We start from the raw sequence: 20,000 nt of genomic DNA, 5'->3' as shown, positions 1-20,000 counted from the left end.
ACTATGTCCTGGGAAACAGACAGAACAGGGTCATTACTATGTCCTGGGAAACAGACAGAACAGGGTCATTACTATGTCCTGGGAAACAGACAGAACAGGGTCATTACTATGTCCTGGGAAACAGACAGAACAGGGTCATTACTATGTCCTGGGAAACAGACAGAACAGGGTCATTACTATGTCCTGGGAAACAGACAGAACAGGGTCATTACTATGTCCTGGGAAACAGACAGAACAGGGTCATTACTATGTCCTGGGAAACAGACAGAACAGGGTCATTACTATGTCCTGGGAAACAGACAGAACAGGGTCATTACTATGTCCTGGGAAACAGACAGAACAGGGTCATTACTATGTCCTGGGAAACAGACAGAACAGGGTCATTACTATGTCCTGGGAAACAGACAGAACAGGAGACAGGGTCATTACTATGTCCTGGGAAACAGACAGAACAGGAGACAGGGTCATTACTATGTCCTGGGAAACAGACAGAACAGGGTCATTACTATGTCCTGGGAAACAGACAGAACAGGGTCATTACTATGTCCTGGGAAACAGACAGAACAGGGACAGGGTCATACTATGTCCTGGGAAACAGACAGACAGAACAGGGTCATTACTATGTCCTGGGAAACAGACAGAACAGGAGACAGGGTCATTACTATGTCCTGGGAAACAGACAGAACAGGAGACAGGGTCATTACTATGTCCTGGGAAACAGACAGAACAGGAGACAGGGTCATTACTATGTCCTGGGAAACAGACAGAACAGGGTCATTACTATGTCCTGGGAAACAGACAGAACAGGAGACAGGGTCATTACTATGTCCTGGGAAACAGACAGAACAGGGTCATTACTATGTCCTGGGAAACAGACAGAACAGGGACAGGGTCATTACTATGTCCTGGGAAACAGACAGAACAGGGTCATTACTATGTCCTGGGAAACAGACAGAACAGGAGACAGGGTCATTACTATGTCCTGGGAAACAGACAGAACAGGGTCATTACTATGTCCTGGGAAACAGACAGAACAGGGTCATTACTATGTCCTGGGAAACAGACAGAACAGGGACAGGGTCATTACTATGTCCTGGGAAACAGACAGAACAGGGTCATTACTATGTCCTGGGAAACAGACAGAACAGGGTCATTACTATGTCCTGGGAAACAGACAGAACAGGAGACAGGGTCATTACTATGTCCTGGGAAACAGACAGAACAGGGTCATTACTATGTCCTGGGAAACAGACAGAACAGGGTCATTACTATGTCCTGGGAAACAGACAGAACAGGGTCATTACTATGTCCTGGGAAACAGACAGAACAGGGTCATTACTATGTCCTGGGAAACAGACAGAACAGGGTCATTACTATGTCCTGGGAAACAGACAGAACAGGGTCATTACTATGTCCTGGGAAACAGAACAGAACAGGGTCATTACTATGTCCTGGGAAACAGACAGAACAGGGTCATTACTATGTCCTGGGAAACAGACAGAACAGGGTCATTACTATGTCCTGGGAAACAGACAGAACAGGGTCATTACTATGTCCTGGGAAACAGACAGAACAGGGTCATTACTATGTCCTGGGAAACAGAACAGGAGACAGGGTCATTACTATTCCTGGGAAACAGACAGAACAGAACAGGGTCATTACTATGTCCTGGGAAACAGACAGAACAGGGTCATTACTATGTCCTGGGAAACAGACAGAACAGGGTCATTACTATGTCCTGGGAAACAGACAGAACAGGAGACAGGGTCATTACTATGTCCTGGGAAACAGACAGAACAGGAGACAGGGTCATTACTATGTCCTGGGAAACAGACAGAACAGGGTCATTACTATGTCCTGGGAAACAGACAGAACAGGGTCATTACTATGTCCTGGGAAACAGACAGAACAGGGTCATTACTATGTCCTGGGAAACAGACAGAACAGGGTCATTACTATGTCCTGGGAAACAGACAGAACAGGGTCATTACTATGTCCTGGGAAACAGACAGAACAGGGTCATTACTATGTCCTGGGAAACAGACAGAACAGGGTCATTACTATGTCCTGGGAAACAGACAGAACAGGAGACAGGGTCATTACTATGTCCTGGGAAACAGACAGAACAGGAGACAGGGTCATTACTATGTCCTGGGAAACAGACAGAACAGGGTCATTACTATGTCCTGGGAAACAGACAGAACAGGGGTCATTACTATGTCCTGGGAAACAGACAGAACAGGGTCATTACTATGTCCTGGGAAAGACAGAACAGAGACAGGGTCATTACTATGTCCTGGGAAACAGACAGAACAGGGTCATTACTATGTCCTGGGAAACAGACAGAACAGGAGACAGGGTCATTACTATGTCCTGGGAAACAGACAGAACAGGAGACAGGGTCATTACTATGTCCTGGGAAACAGACAGAACAGGAGACAGGGTTTACTATGTCCTGGGAAACAGACAGAACAGGGTCATTACTATGTCCTGGGAAACAGACAGAACAGGGTCATTACTATGTCCTGGGAAACAGACAGAACAGGGTCATTACTATGTCCTGGGAAACAGACAGAACAGGGTCATTACTATGTCCTGGGAAACAGACAGAACAGGGTCATTACTATGTCCTGGGAAACAGACAGAACAGGGTCATTACTATGTCCTGGGAAACAGACAGAACAGGAGACAGGGTCATTACTATGTCCTGGGAAACAGACAGAACAGGAGACAGGGTCATTACTATGTCCTGGGAAACAGACAGAACAGGAGACAGGGTCATTACTATGTCCTGGGAAACAGACAGAACAGGGTCATTACTATGTCCTGGGAAACAGACAGAACAGGGTCATTACTATGTCCTGGGAAACAGACAGAACAGGGTCATTACTATGTCCTGGGAAACAGACAGAACAGGGTCATTACTATGTCCTGGGAAACAGACAGAACAGGGTCATTACTATGTCCTGGGAAACAGACAGAACAGGGTCATTACTATGTCCTGGGAAACAGACAGAACAGGGTCATTACTATGACAGGGTCATTACTATGTCCTGGGAAACAGACAGAACAGAGACAGGGTCATTACTATGTCCTGGGAAAGACAGAACAGAACAGGGTCATTACTATGTCCTGGGAAACAGACAGAACAGGAGACAGGGTCATTACTATGTCCTGGGAAACAGAGAACAGAACAGGGTCATTACTATGTCCTGGGAAACAGACAGAACAGGAGACAGGGTCATTACTATGTCCTGGGAAACAGACAGAACAGAACAGGGTCATTACTATGTCCTGGGAAACAGACAGAACAGGAGACAGGGTCATTACTATGTCCTGGGAAACAGACAGAACAGGAGACAGGGTCATTACTATGTCCTGGGAAACAGACAGAACAGGAGACAGGGTCATTACTATGTCCTGGGAAACAGACAGAACAGGGTCATTACTATGTCCTGGGAAACAGACAGAACAGGGTCATTACTATGTCCTGGGAAACAGACAGAACAGGGTCATTACTATGTCCTGGGAAACAGACAGAACAGGGTCATTACTATGTCCTGGGAAACAGACAGAACAGGAGACAGGGTCATTACTATGTCCTGGGAAACAGACAGAACAGGGTCATTACTATGTCCTGGGAAACAGACAGAACAGGGTCATTACTATGTCCTGGGAAACAGACAGAACAGGGTCATTACTATGTCCTGGGAAACAGACAGAACAGGGTCATTACTATGTCCTGGGAAACAGACAGAACAGGGTCATTACTATGTCCTGGGAAACAGACAGAACAGGGTCATTACTATGTCCTGGGAAACAGACAGAACAGGGTCATTACTATGTCCTGGGAAACAGACAGAACAGGGTCATTACTATGTCCTGGGAAACAGACAGAACAGGGTCATTACTATGTCCTGGGAAACAGACAGAACAGGGTCATTACTATGTCCTGGGAAACAGACAGAACAGGGTCATTACTATGTCCTGGGAAACAGACAGAACAGGAGACAGGGTCATTACTATGTCCTGGGAAACAGACAGAACAGGGTCATTACTATGTCCTGGGAAACAGACAGAACAGGGTCATTACTATGTCCTGGGAAACAGACAGAACAGGAGACAGGGTCATTACTATGTCCTGGGAAACAGACAGAACAGGAGACAGGGTCATTACTATGTCCTGGGAAACAGACAGAACAGGGTCATTACTATGTCCTGGGAAACAGACAGAACAGGGTCATTACTATGTCCTGGGAAACAGACAGAACAGGGTCATTACTATGTCCTGGGAAACAGACAGAACAGGGTCATTACTATGTCCTGGGAAACAGACAGAACAGGGTCATTACTATGTCCTGGGAAACAGACAGAACAGGGTCATTACTATGTCCTGGGAAACAGACAGAACAGGGTCATTACTATGTCCTGGGAAACAGACAGAACAGGAGACAGGGTCATTACTATGTCCTGGGAAACAGACAGAAACATTACTATGTCCTGGGAAACAGAACAGGAGACAGGGTCATTACTATGTCCTGGGAAACAGACAGAACAGGGTCATTACTATGTCCTGGGAAACAGACAGAACAGGGTCATTACTATGTCCTGGGAAACAGACAGAACAGGGTCATTACTATGTCCTGGGAAACAGACAGAACAGGGTCATTACTATGTCCTGGGAAACAGACAGAACAGGAGACAGGGTCATTACTATGTCCTGGGAAACAGACAGAACAGGGTCATTACTATGTCCTGGGAAACAGACAGAACAGGGTCATTACTATGTCCTGGGAAACAGACAGAACAGGGTCATTACTATGTCCTGGGAAACAGACAGAACAGGGTCATTACTATGTCCTGGGAAACAGACAGAACAGGGTCATTACTATGTCCTGGGAAACAGACAGAACAGGGTCATTACTATGTCCTGGGAAACAGACAGAACAGGGTCATTACTATGTCCTGGGAAACAGACAGAACAGGGTCATTACTATGTCCTGGGAAACAGACAGAACAGGAGACAGGGTCATTACTATGTCCTGGGAAACAGACAGAACAGGAGACAGGGTCATTACTATGTCCTGGGAAACAGACAGAACAGGGTCATTACTATGTCCTGGGAAACAGACAGAACAGGAGACAGGGTCATTACTATGTCCTGGGAAACAGACAGAACAGGAGACAGGGTCATTACTATGTCCTGGGAAACAGACAGAACAGGGTCATTACTATGTCCTGGGAAACAGGGTCATTACTATGTCCTGGGAAACAGACAGAACAGGGTCATTACTATGTCCTGGGAGAACAACAGACAGAACAGGGTCATTACTATGTCCTGGGAAACAGACAGAACAGGGTCATTACTATGTCCTGGGAAACAGACAGAACAGGGTCATTACTATGTCCTGGGAAACAGACAGAACAGGAGACAGGGTCATTACTATGTCCTGGGAAACAGACAGAACAGGAGACAGGGTCATTACTATGTCCTGGGAAACAGACAGAACAGGAGACAGGGTCATTACTATGTCCTGGGAAACAGACAGAACAGGAGACAGGGTCATTACTATGTCCTGGGAAACAGACAGAACAGGGTCATTACTATGTCCTGGGAAACAGACAGAACAGGGTCATTACTATGTCCTGGGAAACAGACAGAACAGGAGACAGGGTCATTACTATGTCCTGGGAAACAGACAGAACAGGGTCATTACTATGTCCTGGGAAACAGACAGAACAGGAGACAGGGTCATTACTATGTCCTGGGAAACAGACAGAACAGGGTCATTACTATGTCCTGGGAAACAGACAGAACAGGAGACAGGGTCATCACAATGTCCTGGGAGGAACCAGACAGAACAGGAGACAGGGTCATCACTATGTCCTGGGAGGAAACAGACAGAACAGGAGACAGGGTCATTACTATGTCCTGGGAAACAGACAGAACAGGGTCATTACTATGTCCTGGGAAACAGACAGAACAGGAGACAGGGTCATTACTATGTCCTGGGAAACAGACAGAACAGGAGACAGGGTCATTACTATGTCCTGGGAAACAGACAGAACAGGAGACAGGGTCATTACTATGTCCTGGGAAACAGACAGAACAGGAGACAGGGTCATTACTATGTCCTGGGAAACAGACAGAACAGGAGACAGGGTCATTACTATGTCCTGGGAAACAGACAGAACAGGGTCATTACTATGTCCTGGGAAACAGACAGAACAGGAGACAGGGTCATTACTATGTCCTGGGAAACAGACAGAACAGGAGACAGGGTCATTACTATGTCCTGGGAAACAGACAGAACAGGAGACAGGGTCATTAAACAGACAGAACTAGGGTGTCCTGACAGGGAGAACATTACTAGTCCTGGGAAACAGAGGTGGTTGAGGTCAGAACAGGAGACAGGGTCATCACTATGTCCTGGGAGGAACCAGAACAGATACAGTAGACAAGAACAGGAGTTTGTCTGAACCAGGCCAGTGTAAACTTAGTCTATTGTCTGAGGGACAGGCCTGTAGAGGAGGAGTCTATTGTCTGAGCCAGGGTGGCCTGTAGAGGAGGAGTCTATTGTCTGAACCAGGACGGCCTGTAGAGGAGGAGTCTATTGTCTGAGCCAGGACGGCCTGTAGAGGAGGAGTCTATTGTCTGAACCAGGACGGCCTGTAGAGGAGGAGTCTATTGTCTGAACCAGGACGGCCTGTAGAGGAGGAGTCTATTGTCTGAACCAGGACGGCCTGTAGAGGAGGAGTCTATTGTCTGAACCAGGACGGCCTGTAGAGGAGGAGTCTATTGTCTGAACCAGGACGGCCTGTAGAGGAGGAGTCTATTGTCTGAACCAGGACGGCCTGTAGAGGAGGAGTCTATTGTCTGAGCCAGGACGGCCTGTAGAGGAGGAGTCTATTGGCTGAACCAGGACGGCCTGTAGAGGAGGAGTCTATTGTCTGAACCAGGACGGCCTGTAGAGGAGGAGTCTATTGTCTGAACCAGGACGGCCTGTAGAGGAGGAGTCTATTGTCTGAACCAGGACGGCCTGTAGAGGAGGAGTCTATTGTCTGAACCAGGACGGCCTGTGGAGGAGGAGTCTATTGTCTGAACCAGGACGGCCTGTAGAGGAGGAGTCTATTGTCTGAACCAGGACGGCCTGTCGAGGAGGAGTCTATTGGCTGAACCAGGACGGCCTGTCGAGGAGGAGTCTATTGGCTGAACCAGGACGGCCTGTAGAGGAGGAGTCTATTGTCTGAACCAGGACGGCCTGTAGAGGAGGAGTCTATTGTCTGAACCAGGACGGCCTGTGGAGGAGGAGTCTATTGTCTGAACCAGGACGGCCTGTAGAGGAGGAGTCTATTGTCTGAACCAGGACGGCCTGTAGAGGAGGAGTCTATTGTCTGAGCCAGGACGGCCTGTAGAGGAGGAGTCTATTGTCTGAGCCAGGACGGCCTGTAGAGGAGGAGTCTATTGTCTGAACCAGGACGGCCTGTAGAGGAGGAGTCTATTGTCTGAACCAGGACGGCCTGTGAGGAGGCGTATATCTGCTTCTGTCGTGTGAGGCAGCTTGATGTTCATGTTCACCCCTGGACAGGACACTAGTAGACAGTATTTTGAGGAACAGTGGGTTAACTGCCTTGTTCAGGGGCAGAACGACAGAGTTTTATTTCGTCAGCTCGGGGATTCGATCTAGCAACCTATCGGTTACTGGCCCAACGCGCCCCAGTAAAGTTCCTTAACAAATCAAATCAAATTTGATTGGTCACATACACAAATTTAGCAGATGTTATTGGTCACATACACTAATTTAGCAGATGTTATTGGTCACATACACAAATTTAGCAGATGTTATTGGTCACATACACTAATTTAGCAGATGTTATTGGTCACATACACAAATTTAGCAGATGTTATTGGTCACATACACAAATTTAGCAGATGTTATTGGTCACATACACAAATTTAGCAGATTTTATTGCGTGTCTAGCGAAATGCGTGTGTTCCGAGCTCCAACAGTGCAGTAGTATCTAACAATTCACAACAATACAGACACATCTAAAAGTAGAAGAATTAAGAAATATATAAATAAATCTTTATTATAATATATAATATATGAATAAATCTTTATTATAATATATAATATATAAATACATCTTTATTATAATATATAATATATAAATACATCTTTATTATAATATATAATATATAAATAAATCTTTATTATAATATATAATATATAAATAAATATGTATTATAATATATAATATATAAATACATATTTATTATAATATATAATATATAAATAAATATTTATTATAATATATAATATATAAATAAATATGTATTATAATATATAATATATAAATAAATATGTATTATAATATATAATATATTAATAAATATGTATTATAATATATAATATATAAATAAATATTTATTATAATATATAATATATGAATAAATATTTGGTTGAATATGGTGTTGAAGCAGTGTGGTATCAGTAAAATAAAGTTACCTTGACAACGGTGTTGGGTTTGGTCTGTCTATTATATTAGTAGTATCATCAGGATTATACTTATAATACGATAGTGTAGTATGTGTATGATATTAGTTACCTTGACAGTGGTGTTGGGTTCAAACTTGAAGGCCTTGGTCTGTCCGTTCTCCAGATACACCTTTAGAACGTTGGGGAGGAAGAGCAGCGAGTTGCCCTGGAAACCAGATGAATCAGGAAATAAGGGTGTGTTATTATTAGCTAAATACTTTACTGGTATCAGATACATATTAGAGAAGGGGGGATGACAAATAAGCTACCTGGGCCTGTGGTGATAATAGTAATAATAATAGTATTTTCATGTTGAGGATCCATTAAAAGGGGTTATGTGAAGAACCCCTAAAGGATGCTCCAGGAACCTTTACGTTTTAGAGTGGTTGTCTGTCTCTCTCTGGCTCTCAATTTCAATTTCTGATAGAATCATTTGTATGTTTAAGATAATGACTAAAGTGTTCCACCCTGAAACCATATAATTGTATGAAATGTGTCATAATTCAATAATTTGTGTGACTGGGCCATTGTGTTACTATTTCGCAATATGAGCTGGGTATGGTTGAGACATTCTCGGACAACTGTCGACTTGTGATAAGGGTGAAACTAATAACTGGAAAGAGGCCTCCCCACCCCAGGGAGGGGAAAAACAGTTAGAAACGCTTAGGCTTGAAGAAGATAATGAAACCTGTTGGAGAAGTGTGATTAACAATGTATGTGAACTCTGGAAAAATACAGCCCATCTAAAGAGAGGAGGCGTTTCTACTGATGTGAGTTCTTGTGAGTGTGTGCTGTAAAAAGATTGTGTTCTCATTTTGAAGACAGAGCGCTCTCTGAATAAAGTATTGATCTATTGCAGAATCTGAGACTTTGTCTAATTCTTTATTAACCGGAGATGTACGACCTCTGGGAAAGAGACAAAGCGTGAGGGATAACCGAGTTCAACCATTGAGACAGTAAAATTCTAATTCTTTATTAACCGGAGATGTACGACCTCTGGGAAAGAGACAAAGCGTGAGGGATAACCGAGTTCAACCATTGAGACAGTAAAATTCTAATTCTTTATTAACCGGAGATGTACGACCTCTGGGAAAGAGACAAAGCGTGAGGGATAACCGAGTTCAACCATTGAGACAGTAAAATTCTAATGATTTATTAACCGGAGATGTACGACCTCTGGGAAAGAGACAAAGCGTGAGGGATAACCGAGTTCAACCATTGAGACAGTATGTACACAGTCAGTAAAATTCTCACACAAAGGGCTTTATTGGCATGGGAAACATATGTTTTCATTGCCAAAGCAAGTGCAATAAATAATAAACAACAACAAATGAACTGTAAACATTACACTTATTAAAGTTCCAAAAGAATGAAGACATGCATTATTTGGTGTTTTACTTTGTACACAGAGGATATTTTAGCAGAATTCTGCCTGCAGAGTCTCAATTTGGTGTTTGTCCCATTTTGTGAATTCCTGGTTGGTGAGCGGACCCCAGACCTCAGAACCATGAAGGGCAAAGGGTTCGATAACTGATTCAGGTATTTTTTGCCAGATCCTTGGTATGTTCCTTTTGATGGCATAGAAGGCACTTGTCTCTCAGATCGTTCACAGCTTTGTAGAAGTTACCTGTGGTGCTGATGTTTAGGCCGAGGTACAGTTGAAGTCGGAAGTTTACATACACTTAGGTTGGAGACATTAAAACTAGTTTTTCAACTACTTCACACATGTCTTGTTAACAAACTATAGTTGTGGTAAATCGGTAAGGATATCTACTTTGTGCATGACACAAGTCATTTTTCCAACAATTGTTTACAGACATATTATTTCACTTATAATTCATTGTATCACAATTTCAGTGCATCAGAAATTTACATACACTAAATTGACTGTGCCTTTAACTTCACTAGGGTAGGGGCACTATTTTCACTTCCGGATGAAAAGCGTGCCCAAAGTAAACTGCCTGCTACTCAGGCCCAGAAGCTGATATGCATATGATTGGTAGATTTGGAAAGGTAACACCCTAAAGTTTCCAAAACTGTTAGAACAATGTCTGTGAGTATAACATAACTGATATGGCAGGCAAAAACCTGAGAAAAATATATTTTATGGTTGTAGTATTCTATTGAAAGCCATTACAGTATCCATAGAGTTAGGACTCTGATTGCACTTCCCATGGCTTCCACTAGAGGTCAACAGTCTTTAGAAATTGTTTCTGGCTTGTATTCTGAAAAATGAGGGAGTAAGACCTCTCTAAATGAGTGAACACTACAGTGGCCCAGAGCTTTTTCATGCGCGAGACCGAGGGTGCGCCTTTCTTGTTTACCTTTTATATTCACAACGTTATTGTCTGGATTGAAATATTATAGATTATTTAGGCTAAAAACAACCTGAGGATTGATTATAAACATCGTTTGTCTCTACGAACTTTACGGATACTATTTGGATGTTTCGTCTGCCTGTTGTGACTGTGTTTGAGCCTGTGGATTACTGAACAAGACGGGGGGGTTTGGATATAAAGAGAGACTTTATTGAACAAAGCGAACATTCATTGAGTAAACAGGAGTCTCGTGAGTGCAACCATATGAAGATCATCAAAGGAAAGTGATACATTTTTATCACTATTTCTGACTTGTGTAACTCCTCTACTTGGCTGTTTACTGTTTGTAATGATTTGTCTGCTGGGCGTTGTTCTCAGATAATCGCATGGTTTGCTTTCGCCGTAAAGCCTTTTTGAAATCTGACACCGTGTTTGGATGAACAAGAAGTTCATCTTCAAACCGATGTATAACACCTGTATGTTTTATGAATTTTTATGATGAGTATTTCTGTTTTTGAATTTGGCGCTCTGCAATTTCACTGGATGTTGGCCAGGTGGGACGCTAGCGCCCCCTAGTGAGGTTAAACAGCTTGGAAAATTCTAGAAAATTATGCCATGGCTTAGAAGTTTCTGATAGGCTAATTGTACAGTAATTTGGTAAAAAGCCAATTTGACATTTGCTCAGTAAATTGTTTTCACTGAGGAAATGTAAGAGTCTGCTGTTAATAATGATAATGATAATGATAATGATAATGCAGAAGATTTTCCCATGGTTGCTGTTGACGCATATCCCATCTCTCTGTGTCTCTGTGTCTCTGTCTCTCTGTGTCTCTGTCTCTCTGTGTCTCTGTGTCTCTGTGTCTCTGTTTCTCTGTCTCTCTGTGTCTCTGTGTCTCTGTCTCTCTGTGTCTCTGTGTCTCTGTCTCTCTGTGTCTCTGTTTCTCTGTCTCTCTGTGTCTCTGTGTCTCTGTCTCTCTGTGTCTCTGTGTCTCTGTCTCTCTGTGTCTCTGTGTCTCTGTCTCTCTGTGTCTCTGTCTCTCTGTGTCTCTGTGTCTCTGTCTCTCTGTGTCTCTGTGTCTCTGTCTCTCTGTGTCTCTGTGTCTCTGTGTCTCTGTTTCTTTGTGTCTCTGTGTCTCTGTGTCTCTGTGTCTCTGTGTCTCTGTGTCTCTGTGTCTCTGTTTCTCTGTGTCTCTGTGTCTCTGTCTCTCCGTGTCTCTGTGTCTCTGTGTCTCTGTGGCTCTGTCTCTGTGTCTCTGTGTCTCTGTCTCTCCGTGTCTCTGTGTCTCTGTCTCTCCGTGTCTCTGTGTCTCTGTGGCTCTGTGTCTCTGTGTCTCTGTGTCTCTGTGTCTCTGTGTCTCTGTGTCTCTGTGTCTCTGTGTCTCTGTGTCTCTGTGGCTCTGTGTCTCTGTGGCTCTGTGTCTCTGTGTCTCTGTGGCTCTGTGTCTCTGTGTCTCTGTGGCTCTGTGGCTCTGTGTCTCTGTGGCTCTGTCTCTCTCAATTCAATGTAAGTGCTTTATTGGCTTGGGAAAAGTATGTTTACATTGCCAAAGCAAGTGAAATAGAAGATAAACAAAAGTGAAATGAACAATAAAAAATTAACAGTAAACATTACACTTACAAAAATTCCATAAGAATAAAGACATTTCAAATGTCATATTATGTCCATAAACAATGTTGTAACGATGTGCAAATAGTTAAAGTACGAAAGGGAAAATAAATAAACATAAATATAGGTTCTCTCTCTCTAAATATATATCTGCCTGTCTCTCTGTCTCTCTCTCTAAATATATATCTGCCTCTCTCTCTGTCTCTCTCTCTAAATATATATCTGCCTCTCTCTCTGTCTCTCTCTCTAAATATATATCTGCCTCTCTCTCTGTCTCTCTCTCTAAATATATATCTGCCTCTCTCTCTGTCTCTCTCTCTAAATATATATCTGCCTCTCTCTCTGTCTCTCTCTCTAAATATATATCTGCCTCTCTCTCTGTCTCTCTCTCTAAATATATATCTGCCTCTCTCTCTGTCTCTCTCTCTAAATATATATCTGCCTCTCTCTCTGTCTCTCTCTCTAAATATATATCTGCCTCTCTCTCTGTCTCTCGGTCTCTGTCTCTAAATATATATCTGCCTCTCTCTCTGTCTATCGGTCTCTGTCTCTAAATATATATCTGCCTCTCTCTCTGTCTCTCTGTCTCTTTCCATCGGTCTTTCTCCATCTGTCTCTCTGTCTATTATACTGTATTTTTCATGTCTCTCCCTCCCTCTTTATGTTCCTCCTCTCACCCCCTCTCTTCCACTCTCTCCTCCTCCTCCCTTTCAATACATTATTCTTCTGTAATCACAGCTGTTCTGAAGGGAATCAGACTGTCTCTAAATCCAACCACTCAATCTTCCTGTTGTCTGTCTCTCTGTCTCCCCCCTCATCTCTCTTTCATTCTCCCTCCATCTGTCTCTCTGTCTATTATACTGTATTTTTCATGTCTCTCCCTCCCTCTTTATGTTCCTCCTCTCACCCCCTCTCTTCCACTCTCTCCTCCTCCTCCCTTTCAATACATTATTCTTCTGTAATCACAGCTGTTCTGAAGGGAATCAGACTGGCATTGATCCAACCACTCAATCTCTTCCTGTTGTTCTCTCTCTCTCGCTCCACCCCCCCTCTCATCTCTCTTTCATTCTCCCTCCACCTCTCTCTCTCTTGCTTTCTCTCTCTCCCTCCACCCCTTTCTCTCTCTCTCTCTCTCCACCCCTCGCTCCGCTCCCTTCCTCCCCCACCCTTCTCTCTCTCCCCCTCCACCCTTCTCTCTCTCCCCCTCCACCCTTCTCTCTCCACCCCTCGCTCCGCTCCCTTCCTCCCCCACCCTTCTCTCTCTCCCCCTCCACCCTTCTCTCTCCACCCCTCGCTCCGCTCCCTTCCTGCCCCACCCTTCTCTCTCTCCCCCACCCTTCTCTCTCTCCCCCTCCACCCTTCTCTCTCTCCCCCTCCACCCTTCTCTCTCCCCCCTCCACCCTTCTCTCTCCCCCACCCTTCTCTCTCCCCCTCCACCCTTCTCTCTCCACCCCCACCCTTCTCTCTCCCCCTCCCACCCTCTCTCTCCCTCTCCACCCTTCTCTCTCTCCCCCTCCACCCTTCTCTCTCCCACTCACCCCTTCTCTCTCTCCCCCTCCACCCTTCCTCTCACCCCTCTCTCTCCCTCTCAATCTGTTGAAATCTCCCACCCCCACTGAGTCCAGAAGGTCCCCCTTCCTCTCCCCCCACCCTTCTCTCTCTCCCGCTCCCTGGCCCTCCCCCCCTTCTCTCTCCCACCCTTCTCACCCCTCAAGCTCCCCCTGAAAGGCTTCCCCTTCCTGGCCCATGTTGACCCACAAGGTGTTCTCTCCACAGGGAGGCTGGCCCCTGTTGACTCCACCCTTCTCTCTGGCCCATGTTGACTCCTGTTGAAATCGTTCCACAGGGAGGCTGGCCCATGTTGACTCTCAAGGTGTTGAAATCGTTCCACAGGGAGGCTGGCCCCTACAAGGTCCACACCCCATGTTGACTCTCGTTCCACAGGGAGGCTGGCCCATGTTGACTCTACAAGGTGTTGAAATCGTTCCAAGGGAGGCTGGCCCATGTGACTCTACAAGTGTTACATCGTTCCACAGGAGTGGCCCACAGGTGTTGAAATCAACAGGGAGGCTGGCCCATGTCTCTAATATTGAAATCGTTGCATGGCCCATGTTGACTCCACAAGGTGTTGAAATCCACAGGGACAGGCCTCAATGTTGAAATCGTTCCACAGGGGCTGGCCCATGGACTCTACAATGGTGTTGAAATCGTTCCACAGGGAGGCTGGCCCATGTTGACTCCACAAGGTGTTGAAATCGTTCCACAGGGAGGCTGGCCCATGTTGACTCCACAAGGTGTTGAAATCGTTCCACAGGGAGGCTGGCCCATGTTGACTCTACAAGGTGTTGAAATCGTTCCACAGGGATGCTGGCCCATGTTGACTCTACAAGGTGTTGAAATCGTTCCACAGGGAGGCTGGCCCATGTTGACTCTACAAGGTGTTGAAATCGTTCCAAAGGCTGGCGTTCCACAGGGAGGCTGGCCCATGCCCATGTTGACTCCACAAGGTGTTGAAATCGTTCCACAGGGAGGCTGGCCCATGTTGACTCTACAAGGTGTTGAAATCGTTCCACAGGGAGGCTGGCCCATGTTGACTCTACAAGGTGTTGAAATCGTTCCACAGGGAGGCTGGCCCATGTTGACTCTACAAGGTGTTGAAAGCGTTCCACAGGGAGGCTGGCCCATGTTGACTCCACAAGGTGTTGAAATCGTTCCACAGGGAGGCTGGCCCATGTTGACTCCACAAGGTGTTGAAATCGTTCCACAGGGAGGCTGGCCCATGTTGACTCCACAATGTGTTGAAATTCGGGAGGCTGGCCCATGTTGACTCACAATGGTTGAGGCTGGCCCATGTTGACTCCACAATGTGTTGAAATCGTTCCACAGGGAGGCTGGCCCATGTTGACTCCACAAGGTGTTGAAATCGTTCCACAGGGAGGCTGGCCCATGTTGACTCCAATACTTCCCACAGTTGTGTCAAGATGGATGGATGTCCTTTGGGTGATGAACCATTCTTTATACACACGGGCAACTGTTGAGTGTGAAAAACCCAGCAGCGTTGCAGTTCTTGACACGAACTGGTGCGCCTGGCACCTACTACCATACCCCGTTCGAAGATACTTAAATATGTCCATTCACACTTTGAATGGTACACACACCATCCATGTTTTAATTGTCTCAAGGCTTGAAAATCTTTCTTTAACCTGTCTCCTCCCCTTCATCTACACTGATTGAAGAAGGATTTAACAGGTGACATCAACAAGGGATCATAGCTTTCACCTGGATTCACCTGGTCAGTCTAAGTCATGGAACGAGCAAGTTTTCCTCAAGTTGTGTAAACTCAGCGTTTTCTCCTGTAATCAGGGAATCATCCGGCCCTCGATACGACCACTCTGTCTCAGGGTGAGTCCCAGATGGAACCCTATATGCCTATATGTCTGTCTCTGATCACTAGCGGAAGCTTGTTCCTTTCTGTATGGAGTCCTACAGGGAGCTTGTTCCTGTCTGTATGGAGTCCTCCAGGGAGCTTGTTCCTGTCTGTATGGAGTCCTCCAGGGAGCTTGTTCCTGTCTGTATGGAGTCCTACAGGGAGCTTGTTCCTTTCTGTATGGAGTCCTCCAGGGAGCTTGTCGCTTTCTGTATGGAGTCCTCCAGGGAGCTTGTACCTTTCTGTATGGAGTCCTCCAGGGAGCTTGTTCCTTTTTGTATGGAGTCCTACAGGGAGCTTGTTCCTGGCTGTATGGAGTCCTCCAGGGAGCTTGTTCCTGTCTGTATGGAGTCCTCCAGGGAGCTTGTTCCTGTCTGTATGGAGTCCTACAGGGAGCTTGTTCCTTTCTGTATGAGTCCTCCAGGGAGCTTGTCGCTTTCTGTATGGAGTCCTCCAGGGAGCTTGTACCTTTCTGTATGGAGTCCTCCAGGGAGCTTGTTCCTTTTTGTATGGAGTCCTACAGGGAGCTTGTTCCTGTCTGTATGGAGTCCTCCAGGGAGCTTGTTCCTGTATGTATGGAGTCCTCCAGGGAGCTTGTACCTTTCTGTATGGAGTCCTACAGGGAGCTTGTTCCTGTCTGTATGGAGTCCTCCAGGGAGCTTGTTCCTGTCTGTATGGAGTCCTCCAGGGAACTTGTTCCTTTCTGTATGGAGTCCTCCAGGGAGCTTGTTCCTGTCTGTATGGAGTCCTCCAGGGAGCTTGTACCTTTCTGTATGGAGTCCTACAGGGAGCTTGTTCCTGTCTGTATGGAGTCCTCCAGGGAGCTTGTTCCTTTCTGTATGGAGTCCTCCGGGGAGCTTGTTCCTGTCTGTATGGAGTCCTCCAGGGAACTTGTTCCTTTCTGTATGGAGTCCTCCAGGGAGCTTGTTCCTGTCTGTATGGAGTCCTCCTGGGAGCTTGTTCCTGTCTGTATGGAGTCCTCCAGGGAGCTTGTTCCTTTCTGTATGGAGTCCTCCAGGGAGCTTGTTCCTGTCTGTATGGAGTCCTCCAGGGAGCTTGTTCCTTTCTGTATGGAGTCCTCCAGTGAGCTTGTTCCTGTCTGTATGGAGTCCTCCATGGAGCTTGTTCCTTTCTGTATGGAGTCCTCCAGGGAGCTTGTTCCTTTCTGTATGGAGTCCTCCAGGACAGGACATCTAAAGGGACAGGACATCTACAGGGACAGGACATCTAAAGGGACATCTACAGGGACAGGACATCTAAAGGGACATCTAAAGGGACAGGACATCTACAGGGACAGGACATGTTACGGATACAGTTATCCTGTGTCTTTTCTCTCCTTCTCCCCTCACAGGTGAAAATCATCACTCCCCAATCAATCATCAATGAGAAGACACACCTCCTCCTATTTCCTGACCTATCACAGTTCCTTCCCCATGGTTTAAAAACCCCATCATTTGTTTGTTCTAGCTCAGCTCAGCTCAATCTCTAGCGCAATCTCTCTGTAAATGCCATGTCTGTAGGTCTCTGTGTTTCACTCTCGCTTTGTGTCTTAAACCTTTCTTTTGTTTAAAGCACTTCATAGCACTTTGTCATCACCTGTGAGTATTATTTTTGGTTATGGTATTTGTTTGTTGCTGGTGGGAAAAGGGGGAAACCAAGACAAGTTGCCCATGGGCATACACTACCCGTAGGTGAACTTTGTTAAATACACTAGTTAGAACTGGGCGGACCACCCACTGTATTTTTGGTTAGTTAGCTGTTGTTAAAGTAGGCTAGTCTAGCTTAGGGGTGTGTTTTTGTATACTTATTGTTTCTTTCCTTGGGTCCAGCTCAGCCCCTTTTCCTGCTCTCCCCCATTACCGTGTGTTTATAAATAAACCTAGAGTTTGACGGTAGTTTTCTGTTGTCGTGGTTATTTCGTTCACACTTTTACTTTGTCACAATAATAATTTGCATGAGTTATGTTACGGGTCTCATTACCATCCCCCCTAGACCGTCGGGCCAAAAGGGATTCGTAACAGGACATCTAAAGGTACATCTACAGGGACAGGACTTCTAAAGGGACATCTACAGGGACAGGACATCTAAAGGGACATCTACAGGGACAGGACATCTAAAGGAAGGACATCTACAGGGACAGGACATCTAAAGGCACATCTACAGGGACAGGACATCTACAGGGACAGGACATCTACAGGGACAGGACATCAGGGACAGGACATCTAAGGGACAGGACATCTACAGGGACAGGACATCTAAAGGGACAGGACATCTACAGGGACAGGACATCTAAAGGGACAGGACATCTAAAGGGACAGGACATCTAAAGGGACATCTACAGGGACAGGGACAGGACATCTAAAGGGACATCTACAGGGACAGGACATCTACAGGGACAGGACATCTACAGGGACAGGACATCTACAGAGACAGGGCATCTACAGGGACAGGACATCTAAAGGGACAGGACATCTAAAGGGACATCTACAGGGACAGGACATCTACAGGGACAGGACATCTACAGGGACAGGACATCTACAGGGACAGGACATCTAAAGGGACATCTACAGGGACAGGACATCTAAAGGGACAGGACATCTAAAGGGACAGGACATCTACAGGGACAGGACATCTAAAGGGACAGGACATCTACAGGGACAGGACATCTACAGGGACAGGACATCTACAGGGACAGGACATCTACAGGGACAGGACATCTACAGGGACAGGACATCTAAAGGGACAGGACATCTAAAGGGACAGGACATCTACAGGGACAGGACATCTACAGGGACAGGACATCTACAGGGACAGGACATCTAAAGGGACAGGACATCTACAGCGACAGGACATCTAAACCACAGTGAAATGGGTTTCCAAGCCAAGCAGTGAGGATAGGGAGGAATATGGGGTTGTCATATGGCTGAGAGATAAACCACTTGCGACTGGCTTGCGACTGGCTCCATACAGCAGTCATGTCAGCTCCATAAAGCATTAACAGACATGCTGCAGACCTTGCTGCTGCTCCAGTTTCAACTGTTCTGCCTTGTTATTATTCGACCATGCTGGTCATTTATGAACATTTGAACATCTTGTCCATGTTCTGTTATAATCTCCACCCGGCACAGCCAGAAGAGGACTGGCCACCCCACATAGCCTGGTTCATCTCTAGGTTTCTTCCTAGGTTTTGGCCTTTCTAGGCCTTTCTAGGGAGTTTTTCCTAGCCACCGTGCTTCTACACCTGCATTGCTTGCTGTTTGGGGTGTTAGGCTGGGTTTCTGTACAGCACTTTGAGATATCAGCTGATGTACGAAGGGCTATATAAATACATTTGATTTGATGTCCATCTGGTGCTCTAGAAGTCACTGCATAGACTAGATCATACATGAATCCTGGACAGATATGACACAACAGCTTCATAGAGGGCTTATAACGTGCCATGCAGTGACAATAGGGTGTCGTAAGAGTCTGACGTACCTGAGAGTGACTATTGACCTCAACCTCCTCAGCAAAGCGAACTTTGACCGGGTTGGACCGGAGTTTAGCTCTCTTCTCTGGGGTGATGAAGGAAGACTTGGGTCCCTGAGAAACCACAGGAGGAGAAATTAGGACAGAGTTGCCAAAAGGCACAAGGATACAGACTGCACAAACTGTGGTTTAGCGGTAATGCTAACAGCAAATAACATTCTCCTCACCCTATCCGGGTTCAAACCCCTTCTCCTTCCTGTTGAGTCTGCCTCCTTCCTGCATCTCCATCTGTTTCTATACCTGTCTAAATCAAGTGTCAGTAAACCCCAAAAAATCTAGATCTGAAAACTAACAGGTAGTGGATAAACAACAGAACCTCAGAGACACTAATCTGACTGATCAACCCAACAGGCTGATAAACACCAGAACCTCAGAGACACTAATCAACCCAACAGGCTGATAAACAACAGAACCTCAGAGACACTAATCAACCCAACAGGCTGATAAACAACAGAACCTCAGAGACACTAATCTGACTGATCAAACCAACAGGCTGATAAACAACAGAACCTCAGAGACACTAATCAACCCAACAGGCTGATATACAACAGAACCTCAGATACACTGATCAACCCAACAGG

At 45.7% G+C, this 20,000-nt stretch overlaps 1 protein-coding gene across 1 annotated transcript in view; it reads right to left on the bottom strand.

The window, feature by feature from the left end:
• Positions 1-8,487: 8,487 nt before the first annotated feature.
• The window catches only part of LOC127923399 (FERM and PDZ domain-containing protein 1-like), a 19,492-nt gene continuing 7,979 nt past the window's right edge, over positions 8,488-20,000 (bottom strand). The window contains exons 5-6 of the mRNA XM_052507433.1: positions 19,369-19,473; positions 8,488-8,706 (exon numbers count right to left, since the gene is read on the bottom strand). Of these exons, the coding sequence (XP_052363393.1) occupies positions 8,542-8,706; positions 19,369-19,473 (270 nt within the window). The 3' untranslated portion in view covers positions 8,488-8,541. The remainder of the gene's footprint in view (positions 8,707-19,368; positions 19,474-20,000) is intronic.

This window comes from Oncorhynchus keta, unplaced genomic scaffold, assembly GCF_023373465.1.
Source record: "Oncorhynchus keta strain PuntledgeMale-10-30-2019 unplaced genomic scaffold, Oket_V2 Un_contig_2954_pilon_pilon, whole genome shotgun sequence".
NCBI lineage: Eukaryota > Metazoa > Chordata > Actinopteri > Salmoniformes > Salmonidae > Oncorhynchus > Oncorhynchus keta.
Note: the sequence above shows the minus strand (reverse complement) of the source record. Positions and strands in the feature narration are given on the sequence as shown.